Below are 12,618 nucleotides of genomic sequence, written 5' to 3' on the forward strand. Positions count from 1 at the left end.
TGCACAAATACGTGGAGTACGCAAAATCGCTGTTGACTGGTTGGCTTATGCAACACACTGGCTGCCATAGGCCCCAAAAACTACCTAGCTTTGATTTGGGCAGGTGCTTGGATGCTGAGGGTTCAACCCTGCGGAATGAAACTCCAAAAAAAAAACTTCACCATTCACGGCCTAATCGCTGGCAAATTGAAATATCTTGCGCATGAATGGCTGCCTTTTGAGCCAAGAACAGTGGAACGGGAAGCGATTAGGCTAAAAAAAGCACACACATATGGTACTTATGGGTAGAGGTACCTGAACAATAGTGAACTGGCTTTGTTCGGGGAACTTTTTAACCAGAACCCTCATATAAAACGCTGACAGTGCGAAAAGAGAAGCTGCGCAATATATCAAAGTGGTTTCCAATGATTTCTAGCTGTCTGCCTGTTTGTTTATAAACAAAGCCGAAGCCATCTCCGAGCGTTTTCTGTTTTTTGTGGCTTTGCATAATTGGCTAATGGCCGGGGCCTTACAACATCAGCACCTCATCAGCAGTATATCGCAGAAATGGCCATACCTCACAATCCTACTCACAGTGGGTCGAGATCAAAGGGTTAGGTCGCGTGACACTGTAAACGAACGTCCGCTGATTCGGAATGGGGTTCGGATATTTGGGAGAGAAGCTGTAAACCCAGTTTTACGATGGGACAGAGCAGAGGGCTTCCTTGGCTCTGGGGTTTGGTTTTATTTCGCCGAGGGTTCGCCGCTTTTGCTTTTGGATTTTAATTAAGTTCGGTTTCTGTTTCTGTCGCCGCGGTTACATAAAGAGAAAGCAACTCTCGTCTTCGGACTTCGGGAGCTGAACTTCATGATCATCGAACGGCTTTTGACTTTGGTCAACACCACGCACACATCCGCACTGTTCAGTTTAAGGCCCAGCTTAAAGATGACGACTTGAATCGATATTTATAAGTATATATTTGTATATCTTGAGATAGCAAAAGGAGAGATTGTCCGTATGCAAATAAGCAGCAGAATCGCAGAATCCAGCAACTGCGTTTCAAATAGAAATCGCTGGAAGGGAAAGGTCTTATTTGAATAACCCCATCGAATCAAGAATCTAACGGGCATTTCGGTTATGGGCCCTTGGCAACAAGAGATCAAGTGTGCGAATCTGTCACGCAGGAAGTTTAACTCTTTCAATTAGCGTGCGAAATCACATTGTCCACGTTACGAATTCGATTTCAATTAGCAAATGCAATTAGAATCGTCTGAGTTACTTGTAGACTTACCATACTCGTCATACCGCCAGTTCCATTGGATCTTTCGTGAGTAATCGTGAAAAGTGCCGGTAGACTTCTTGTCGGTCTCAGAGTTTTTTCATTTTTGTGAGGAAAGACCAGGGGGCATAAATCGTGCGAGGGGAAAACGTCTGGTCAGACAGATAAGAATCGACATTTCGGGGCAGACTCCGTGGTACTGTGTAACTTGGGGATCAAAAAGAGATACTACATCTTGGATAATAAGGTACTCATTGCTTCATTACTATCTTAAAATTGAATTTCCTTTTAGTTTTCAGGGCATTTGGCTTAAAACTATGATATATATATAGATATATATGTAAGATATGAAGAAATGTTAAATTTAAAAATAAGTTTTTTTGTTCCTAGATTTTCATAGAATATAATCGGGATTCCACTTATATTTCTGGGCTAGATCATCAGCAATATTAAATCTTTTGAATTTTATGTTTCTGTACCTAGAACTACGCATTTAAGTAATGTTTAAGAGAAAACTGTTTATATTTCAGTCCCCCAATAAGTGAACGTGGATCTTTCCCAACTCGTAAACCTTTCTTCGGAGTCTTGAGTTTCCCGCAGAGACAAAGTTTGACCTACTGATGCATGACACCCAAAGCCCCACACATTTGGCGTAAATTCGAGGTAGCGTGAATTCAGAGCTGCTGACTGCGCTGCTGATTCTGCGACGAAGCCGATCCGAAGTGGCAAACGAAGCTATAGCCGAATCCGAAGCTATAGCCGAAGCGGTTACAGGTGCTTGGTCGTGTGTGTGTGGTGGCATAATCTTGGCCTTCTTGGCCATTTCGTCTCTCCATTTCTTTTCTTTACCTTTGTGCGTCGGATCGGAAACTCCACTCCGTCAGTCAGTCGGTCAATCAGTCAACTTTGGCTCAGTCGCCGTCGCTGTCGCTGCCCCGGTTAGCTGCTCTGCCCAGGTGAGCCGCATAGGTAGGAACTTATACATTTGGCTACGATCATTTGTCTACGGAACGGCGCCGCGTTAAGTTCGTTAGACGCGGAAAGGAAAGGAAGTCTTAGAGCCCCTTAACCAAAAGCCCCCTTAACTCCATAAAACGAACCGCGTCCGCAGAAGTGACTGTGTGTCTTTGGAAGAAAGCCAAACTCCACCTCCGACTTTGGGCCAAGTACTCCGGCAATTAGGGCCCCCGAGTGTTTGTGTTAAGCTGTGAAGAAAGTTCGGCCAGTGTGCGCGCGGCAGTTACGAAACGCGGTTTCCGCCGGCAAACCCAAAAAAAACATAACCCGGGTTCCAGCAGTACACAGAGGAATAAATATCTGTGAAAGCGAAAAATGGGTCACCTGTCGACCTCGGAGCGAGTGTGCAGCAAGACGCCGGCCATTTCGGGGGAATCGAGTCCCCCGCTAGTGGCCAGGAGATCAAAGTTGCCCAACGCTGATGCCCAGCAGGTGCGACGCGGCGAGGACTCCTCTCCGGAGTTGCCGCCCCGCGCTAAGCTGCAGTTGCCGCAGAAGAGGGAGGAACCCCAGCGAGCATTGATTCCCAAGGAAATAGCCAAGCATGTGCCAAAGGACGCCATCGATCTTGAGGAGTATACACGCACCTTCGTCGGAGATAAAGTACTGGGATGGCAGTTCCAGGCTCCTCTGAAGTGGGATAAAGTGGTCCAGATCTCACTGCTGCACATCGCGGCTCTAATCTGCCTGCTGACCTATCCGCTGCGAAACCTCAACATGTACACCACCATCTGGTGTAAGTATTGTATTAAGCTGACCAACTCGGTCTCATATGCATCATCTAACCCATCCATATCCATTCCATTCCATCCCCATCCCATCCGGCATTGCGTAATGCCCACTCTCTCTTTCTATCGTCTCCAATTTGGAAATTGTGGTCGGGGATAGGTGTGGAAACAAAGAGTCATCTCTGATCGATGCTGTAAAGGGGAAAAAACACTCCAAGAAAAGCATACATATATAAATTAACATAACAACTTTACTGAAAATATATTTTAACCAATTTCAACTGGATATGAAATTTTAATATATATTTTTTAAATTTATTAATTTTTATAGAAGCCAAGGAACACGTTTTTAAAGCATTAGTTTTGGTCTTATATTCCAAAGAAACGTTGACGAATTAAAGGTTAAAATATCAAAACATCACAATCATAATAGTAAGGCAAAGGTCTCCTACTTTTCTCCGAGTGTAGATGTGTTGCTGGTGTCGCTGATGATGTTGTCTTTACGGTTTTCACTCCCCCGAAATCTGCCTCCCCACCAATTATTTGCAATTTAGCGCGCCCAGCGCCTTAAGCCCCTTGGCGTTTTCTTTCTCTGGGCCATTACAAAATGCGTCCCCTTGTTATTGCCTTTAATTGATTGCCGCTTAACACTTGGCCCCCTTTCCCCAGTCCAGACCCTACTATTTTGCCCTTCAGCTTCTGCTTTTTGTTATACGACATGTGTTGAAATCTCTTTCATTGGCTTCACTTTGGGTTTGGTTTTGGTTTTGGGTTTGAGTTTGGGTTTTGAGTTTTCAGTTGCTTGCTTTCGGTTGGCATGCAATTTCAGTCTCAGCATAAAAATTGACTGACACAGGTGGATTGCAGAAAACAAAACCAAAACGTGTTGGCTTAAGTATGCGGCCAAAACGAGAGGTCGCTAGAGAGAAAGAGAAACAAGAATCGCTTGACACAAATTTATTTGGGGCTTTGAAAGATCTACCCCACTGTCGTCGAACCTCGAAATTTAGTAAACAAGGTTGGTCTAGAAATTTCTCGGATCTTAATCCAATACTTTAGCATTTCCAATTGCCCAAAATCAGAGTCCAAACAAAAGAATAAATTATGCATTTATTACGTAAAGAACTTAATGGGTTAGAAATTTCTAGGATTCTCAGATCTCATCTTAACTTCGGGCCATATGCACAAAGAGATGTTTTATCTGTTCACTGAAGACTGATTTCTTAGTTACCAAGGCTAAACAGTGTATATCTGAAACTTGTATAGTACTTCACCATTTTAGATATCGTTTTACATGTTCCGAGCTCGGAGATTTCACAAGACAAGAGATGATTTATCTGCTCGGTAAGCACTGACTCAATTTATGAGCACTACACATGCGAGTAGAGCAAAAAATCAGTTGACATTGAGGCGCACTCGTGGGGGAAATCAGTAGTAGGGGGGATCCTCCATAACCGATTTCGTTTTCATTGGAATTACCGGGGCATCTGAAGCTGTGTACTTGGGCACTTCCCTCTTAATGGCTGTACAGCGAAAAATGCCTTAATACCTGGTAATTTTCAATATTTATTGCGCATTGTGTGGTATGACAGGTAAAAAAAGTACAAAAAATACAAGGAGTATCCTTGCACGAAGCGCATCCCTATTTGGGGCGTCGGGCTCGTAAATATTTTGGCAAATTGCCGGGCGAACGTGCAGCGCTTAAAGATGCTCCCTGGCATGCTGGGAATTATCATCTTTTGCCGGTTTCGTAGATGGCGAAAATTGTCGTGCTCAGTCCAAGATATTGATTAAATTCGACGGCTTGAAAAAAGAGGGAGAAAATGCTGCCGAGGGGACTTACATAAACGCATTAACATTGGGCGTTAATGAAGCTGGCCAAAAAACTAACATTTATATAAAGAGACGAGTCAACGCACCCTCCGATTCAGGGACACTTGTTGTTTTGCCGCACGTGGATCTGAAAAGATGGCCAGCGGAATAGCTAATGCAGCTTAGCAATTCAGCGATCTCCAAGTCAACTCAAAATCTAATTTCGAAACAGCCTGAACTTGAACTTTTTTGCAGTGGCCCCAAGTTGCACTGCATTTGAAATGCAAATTTCCAAATTAGAGATCCTACTCATGCGATTCACATAATGTGCACTCGGATTTGCAATGCTGAATCAAACGAGAAAGAGAAACAGAAAAAAAAAGTATTTTATGTTAACGATTTAAATAAAATAGAATCAGAATGTGAAAAAATAGACCCGGGGTAACGAAATATTAATCCCATTTGATAAGTACGTCTGTAACCCATTTGTGGGCATACCAATGTTGAATCTGATCATTTCCGCACTCTGTCTTGGCCTTTAATTGTTAATTTTGGTTTTTGGGTAAGACGAAACTGGTTTTTGTCGCAACACTGTGAAGGCTGGTCTTTCCTCCAATCCAACGGACAATCGATGAAATTCCCATTCAGAGAAATCGTTAATAGTTCATTAGTTGGATTCCGAAATGTGCGAGGCGTTTGCATAGGTTCCTCCCATATGAAAGATCGTTAAGCGATGCGGAAAAACCTCTTCATATCAAAAAGTAATTACTTCTAATTGCACCCATGGAAATATTCAATATCCAATATTCAATGAGACAATGGTGACAATGACATTTTACATATTCTAATTGAGGAACTAATGGAATAGATCGTCTAGAAGGGTTAGCTGCACATAATATTTCTGAATATGAACGGAATCGTGATCAGTCATTCACCGGATTTCTACAAAGTTCCCCTTACCAAGCTGAAGCAACCTTGTGCGATCTCGGTTCTCTTTTATACTCCATTTGTTTGTCGGGGGAATTAACACCAAACCTCAAATAGCTCAATTTGCGGAAATGTAATTTCGGGTTTTCCTTTTGGCGTCCAATTAACACTGCTTTTGTCCGAAACTTTATAGTCGACACTTACATCTATCTTTTTATTGACATATCTTCAGCATTCTTCGTTGGCGGCGTGGCTGGATTCGGAGTTACGGCCGGAGCCCATAGGTTCTGGACTCATCGGAGCTACAAGGCCAACACAGTGCTGCGATCCATTCTGATGGTCTGCTACTGTGTGGCTGGACAGGTGAGTTTTGGAAAAAGAAGATAGGGATCCCTGCCTCGACCTTTCGCACTCGTAATGCCACCTGAAGACTTGTCTGCAATTTGCCAATTCATTTGACGCGCCACCTTCGTTTTTTTTTTGTTATTTTTTGGCCTGTAATGCAATTAACATTAATTGCATCATTAAGTATAACAACTTAATGCCTGTCGCGACTGACAAACTGTAAAATTGACAATTCCAACTACTCGGGACTGCGGCGACTGACAAAAGTGCTTTGTGTATCTCGCAGATACATTTGTCTTATTTAATGACTGCAGCGATTAAGCGCAGAAGCTTAGATGCGGAGCGTGAAAGAAACATATGTATATCTGATGTATACGTACTGCGCCACCTGGAGATTAAGAGGAACAATCAAATTTGATGGCGTGTTAAATGAACCCCGCTGACCCACTAAAGATTGTCTCTTTTAGATAAAGATACTTTTAAAATGTATATGTGATTTGAGAGATATTTCGTATACATAAAAAAAACTTAGATAGCATCCTGTTTAGATATACCATAATTTTTAATTACTATCTTTCAGAACACCCTCTACGATTGGGTTCGGGACCATCGAGTTCATCATAAATATTCCGAGACGGATGCCGATCCTCACAATGCCAACAGGGGCTTCTTCTTCTCCCACGTGGGATGGCTGATGATGCTGAAGCACCCGGATGTTCTCCGACGTGGTCGTCAGATCGACATGAGCGATATTTTGGCTGATCCCGTGGTGCGATTCCACCAGAAGTACTTCATCCCTCTGAAGACCTTCTTCTGCTTCATCTTGCCCACCGTGATCCCAGTTTATTTCTGGGGTGAAACCTGGACCCTGGCCTTCATTCAGCAGTGCCTCTTCCGCTACGTGAGCAGCCTCAACTTCACCTGGTCTGTGAACAGTGCCGCCCATATGTGGGGATCCCGCCCCTACGATAAGTAAGTATAGCAGAGACAACCCATAATATTATGTCAACAAGATGCTGACACTAAAATATGCAATTTGGGGCATGAATGCAGGTCACTTTCCTACTTCTCTCATTGCTTTAATTATTAAACACTATTCTGATGACATAGCACGCGAAAAATGAGTATCACGTGTTAACACCTTTCGGGTAAAAATAGAATGAAGTTAAAATATCTAAAAATAAAAACATTCTGGAGGTAAACAGTATTTTCAGACATTAGATGAAATAATATTTCAGGAATTTCTAAGCCCGAGAGTTCTTTCCTATTGTTAGTTTTATCTAACTAATCCCTTGCTATTTCCCCCTCAGGCGGATCATGCCAAGCGAGAACATCTACGTGTCCCTACTGGCCATGGGTGAGGGATGGCACAACTACCACCACGTCTTCCCCTGGGACTACAAAGCAGCTGAGCTGGGCAACTACACCGTTAACTTTACCACCATGGTGCTGGATGCCTTCCATAAGCTGGGATGGGCCTGGAACATGAAGCAGCCATCAAAGGAGTTGGTGCGTCGCACCCTGGAGAAGTACGGCGATGGCACTCATTTCTCCCAGTTGGGAGGTCCCGAAGAATTCCAGGAAGGAGTGGTGGCTGGAGCCACCATGGTGGGTCATGTGCACTATGCCGAGGTGCCAGATCCGGATCTGGAGTACGACGCCGAGTCCAGCAGCACGGAGAGCGCCAAGCTAGATGAGAATGAGAACGAGGGCGAGCGGATGAAGAAGTCAAAGAAGGCGGCCAACTAGGGATCTCGATGATCGGGATACTGGCGTCCAGGCATCCAGAGATCGAGATGGGCTCGCGGATCACTGATGGGAAGGATCGCCACTTAATCTTGCGTCTATGCGAGGGCGGGACATAGTCGATAATCGTTTTTTAAATTAAACCCTATTCTATTCTATCATTATCTATATCCTCACACCTAACCAAGACACTTGCACCGCAATGGTTAACACTCACACAACGACACCCACATCCACTCATTTTCGTATCTTCATTTGTGTAGGTTTAGGTATTTAGCAGATAGCACGGTACGACATAAGTTATAAGTCACACACAAATTTACATATAAACGACAACAACAAAATATGCTCTCCGTCCGAGACAAATAAAAAAAATAAATATTTACAAATAAAAACAATTCAAAAATCCAAAGTGAATCGCATTTCAATTGGTCGATAATCGTGGGTCTATACGGTATTGTCTTTTTGTGTGAGGGTGACAAATACGTAGACATATAATGTGAGGTAATACCATTCACTTTGGTATGATCTTAGGATGTGATCTTGGAAATTTTATTGATGTCTGGAAAAAACCTTATTTAAATGAGCCATAAGTGCGAAAACTGTTTTAAAATTCATTTACCTGACATCAACAATTATCATCTTAAAGTAAAGTAAATCCATTCGTTTTAGAATCTGCGAACTTTAAAGACCCAGGAAGCTCTTGGCATTCTCAGAGAATATCATTTGTGGTAAACATAAAGTGCGAAAACTGTTTTTGAATATATATTCTAAGTTTACTCGAACCCAGCCTACATCAACAACTGACGTCAATCTTGAAGTTGCGAAATCTGAAAACAAACCCATTTTGTGAGTTCTGTCTGATTTTTGCGAGTGAGTCACAAGAAACTCAATAGACCTATGACGCGTGTTATATATACTTAAAAAATATGATCTCCAAAAATGATTAGAAGCTGAAATAGCATTAATACTTTCAGATTACTTTTTACTCTAACATTGCTAGATAAAATTGAGTTGAAACTGAAAGTTGCCTAAGTGTAACCTTAAGTGGACTTACAGATCTTACAACTTGTGAAATTTAGAGTGCTCTTTAAGAAGTGCTTAACTGTTTCCTAAAAAAAAAATCTGCATCACAAATGCATTGAAATCTTTTAAGAGTGTTAATGTGTTAAAATAAATGTGTACCCTTACCTTGCCTAAACAATTATTGAGCGGGCTTTGTTATAGGTGAAAATATCGCCCACTTAGAAAGACTCATTTTTAAATTATTCAGTTCAAATGGAAATTAAGGTAGCGAGCCCACGGTGGGATTTCCCTTTCACCCACCCACTGAAAATAAACTATTTACCAGCCATACTTAATGGCAATTTGAGGCAGTGACGAAATGCAAATGGAAATGGGAAATGGAAACGCCTTTTGTCATTGTGGTGACCACCATTGTCGTCTAAAGCACTATTACACATTTATGTGGGCTGTAGAGAAGGTGAGATTCGGGCGAATTTAGTTGCTGTGTTTAGGCGCCAACTGGTTTCTTTTGACTTTGGACTACGTGACGACAGAGGCATCCCACCTGGAGATCGTAACATCGTACAGTCGCAAGAACTAAGCTGACGCAAGGAGCCGCGACTAGACGCAGTTCCCTAATCGATTGGTTAACTTTCCCACCAGCCCCTCTTATGATCCTCCAGTTGGCAAGGCCTACGTGCACTTGGCACGTAGGCCGAACTCAGTTTCAGGAACGAGAACCTTGAAAAGGTTCAAGCCATCAGACACTCAAGGGGAATTTCTGGAGCATCGCCCTTTTTAGCATGGGTCTCATGTGGTTGGGTGTTCCCGATCGTCAGAGAACTTCATTAAATCTTTTCATGACTTGTTAGCTTACAAAGAGATATGATAATTTTATGAATATTTATAACCAATATTATTTTACGTGATATAGGGAAACATATTTTTCGTCCTAAAATGTGCAAAGAAACCTCTACATAAAGTTTGTTTTTATGTAGTCAACCTGTACGGTACTTGTCCGGAAGGTCAAGTGCTTTGCCAATATCAGCAATCAAAGCAATGCCCAAAAAAATGCCAAGACCCCATCGTGTCATCGTCATCTCATTAACTTAGTCTGTCTGGCTGTCATCGTCACCTAATTGGTGACGACCCAGTGGACACCAAACGAGCACTCAGTTTAGCCCATTTTCGTGGGCCTAGTTAATTGAAGGCTGTGTCATGGGGGCTGGATCGAGATTACATCAACTCATTGGGAGCCACTCAATGGAAAAGATGATTGAATGGGTGAGCACAGGCCTTAAAGTAAGAGCGGACCCTTGAAAGTAATAAATGTCTGCTCTGAATATAATTCCTTTAGTTTCAAAGATTTTATTTCTTGTAGATGAGCTTATTAATGTTATTTAATCAACTCTTAAATATTTGGTAATTTTCTTTCATTTTTTTTTTTAATTTAACAAGTTTTAACTCAAGAGGAGATGACTGATTACCACGGATTATAATTAGCTAGGGGGATTTGTTAGTGTGATCTTCATCCGCGGCCAAACTTGTAATCTGAAGATTTCTTATTCGCTTTATTAACTCAAAATATTTCATATGTTAATTTTATACCTAAACAATCAATAAAAATAATTCTACGAATAGAACGAGACTATGCGAATGATCAAGAAGATTCTATTAAGTTTTAAGCAAAAAACTTTGAACTCTTTTCGATATTCTTACCTTAAAACGTGATTATTTACTTTCATTTAGTAGATTCTTTTAACTTTTTAAATTTGCCAAAGTTGAACCTTAATGTTATAATTCATTCTGGTTGGCTATTTTTAACTGGCATTAATTAATATCTTTCTGGTTTCGAGTGGAATAGATAAGCAAATGATCAGTGGAGGCTGGGGCCATCTTGACCGTTGAGCCCTTTGTGGTAAACAAATCATGCCCTTTCCTGAACTTTGACTGGTTTTTCTAAAGATTTATGCGAATAATATGAGATTTCTTTTCTAGCATTTCCCCAATTTGGTTCGCTGAAAGAGTCAAATTTGGTAAGCGTTAGGCCTACGAATTTGAATAATATTTCGGTGTGTTTATGGGTATTTTGGCGGATCAGGTCCGCCTTTGGTTGGCCAAAGGGCCTTGGTCGCCACACGAGATTTGTGTGGGTGGTCCTCAGGCGGTACTTCTGGGGTCTTCTTTAAAGATCCGTCTCTTTTTTTTTGCCGGTGAAATTAAATAAATACCTGCCACAATTGCTCGTTAAAGTTTTAATTACGCACGGGAAAAGGTTGCAGCGGTCGTAAAGCAATCAAGATAGCGGTCATTTAATGACGTGACCGGGCGACAATTTCCAATTCCTAAGCGCTGACCAGCAAACCGTTAATAACCTTGCCGCGATCCGGAGTTTCGGTGACGAAAACCCCAGACGAGTGGCCCCAAATTTGCGTAACTTTTGCGAATGAAAACAGAAAGCTCCGTCTCCGGCACTCCGTTTTCCCCGGAGACCCCGTGAGGTCTCCCCAAGATCCACGGCTAATTGGAAGCCGATGCGATGACATCGAAGACCTGTACCTACAATATAGGTATACACCCATGATTGGCGATATGCAGCCTCTCAGTCGGAACTGGTATCCACAAGATACCCATCTATGATATGAGCTTGAGCCTGAGTGTCTATGCAATTGCCGATTTTGAAAGGGCACCTTTATTTTATGGATTTTGTAACCTGTGCGTGCTTTCGGTTTTTCTCGGCTCGGCTGTCGGTGGTCAATGGGGTCCATCATTAGCTCTTGATGTTTAGCCCAGCATTTGATTTATTTGCGTTACTCGGCCTGGGCGTTTGGCTTTGAAATTGATTTCTTCGATCGCGGAGAAAAGAAACCGCTTTGTGGTTCCATTTTTATTGTCCCGCCAGCGGCTTTTGCAATGCTGAAACCCGTTTTAAAAATTCGTCAAAGACAATGCGAACAAAAAAAGAGCGCTAAAACATACAAAACATATTTAGTTCAAACGTCTTGTGACTTGCACAAATAACGTTTTTGAATAAGTGAGACATCGGCCATATAGGAAAGAGTATCTCCACAGCCATATTTGTATATTTGCCAGTTCATGGTGCCGTTGTAGATCCGCCGACCGAAGCCAAAGCGACTGGTTTCGGAGCTTCACGTGCTCGTGCTTCTCCCCCGATTATGGATGCATTCTGCAAATCATTTTCATTTTCCGCGGCAACAACGGATAGTTGCGAAAACCCTTGACGCGAACTCAGCTGTCAGTCAAAAATTGCAGCTACACAGGTAAAAATACATGCGGTCTAATAAGGTCACCTGATCTGTTAGATAAATAAATTATATCACATATTAAGGCACTTTCATCTCCCCAAATATTCGCACTAATATCTCTATCTGCATAGTAATATGCAAAATAAGCTATAAAGTCCTATGATAAAATCAAAATTTAACTGCTGTTTAACTTGGTAGATATATACATATTTGATTTTATCAAATATTTATCATTTGGTTTTGGCTTTTGGTTTTTACATAGGGTGGTCGTGCGCTCAAATGTATGGAACGTTTCTTTGGGAGCCTATAGAAATAATTTGTATATAACTAATCCTGTAAATAAGGTTTAAGTATAATCTTTACTTTGTCTTGGGGCGATATTTAAACATCTTAGCTTCGATGCCATTTACTTTCTTACAATCCTTTTTTTTTTAAATTTTTTATTGTCGATTATTTTTTTCCGTGTAATCCCTACTAGCCTGCAGTAACACCCGCTTAGACAGTCAAGCAGGC

General features: G+C 41.8%; 1 protein-coding gene across 1 annotated transcript; it reads left to right on the plus strand.

Moving 5' to 3' along the window:
• The first annotated feature begins 2,241 nt into the window (after nt 1–2,241).
• Nucleotides 2,242–8,246, plus strand: LOC108111370 (acyl-CoA Delta(11) desaturase). Its single transcript, XM_017220802.2, has 4 exons — nt 2,242–3,012; nt 5,976–6,106; nt 6,669–7,060; nt 7,399–8,246. The coding sequence occupies exons 1-4, from the start codon at nt 2,592–2,594 to the stop codon at nt 7,835–7,837; spliced, it is 1,383 nt and encodes a 460-aa protein (XP_017076291.2). The 5' UTR covers nt 2,242–2,591; the 3' UTR covers nt 7,838–8,246.
• Nucleotides 8,247–12,618: the final 4,372 nt, after the last annotated feature.

The sequence above is a fragment of the Drosophila eugracilis genome, unplaced genomic scaffold, assembly GCF_018153835.1.
Source record: "Drosophila eugracilis isolate 14026-0451.02 unplaced genomic scaffold, ASM1815383v1 contig_1781, whole genome shotgun sequence".
Lineage (NCBI taxonomy): Eukaryota > Metazoa > Arthropoda > Insecta > Diptera > Drosophilidae > Drosophila > Drosophila eugracilis.

Bases quoted from the DNA above. Each gene is read 5' to 3' on its own strand.
- LOC108111370 (XM_017220802.2), top strand. From the start codon at position 2,592: ATGGGTCACCTGTCGACCTCGGAGCGAGTGTGCAGCAAGACGCCGGCC. The intron at 3,013-5,975 runs GTAAGTATTGTA...ACATATCTTCAG, and splicing joins CATGTACACCACCATCTGGT to CATTCTTCGTTGGCGGCGTG. The intron at 7,061-7,398 runs GTAAGTATAGCA...TTTCCCCCTCAG, and splicing joins GGATCCCGCCCCTACGATAA to GCGGATCATGCCAAGCGAGA.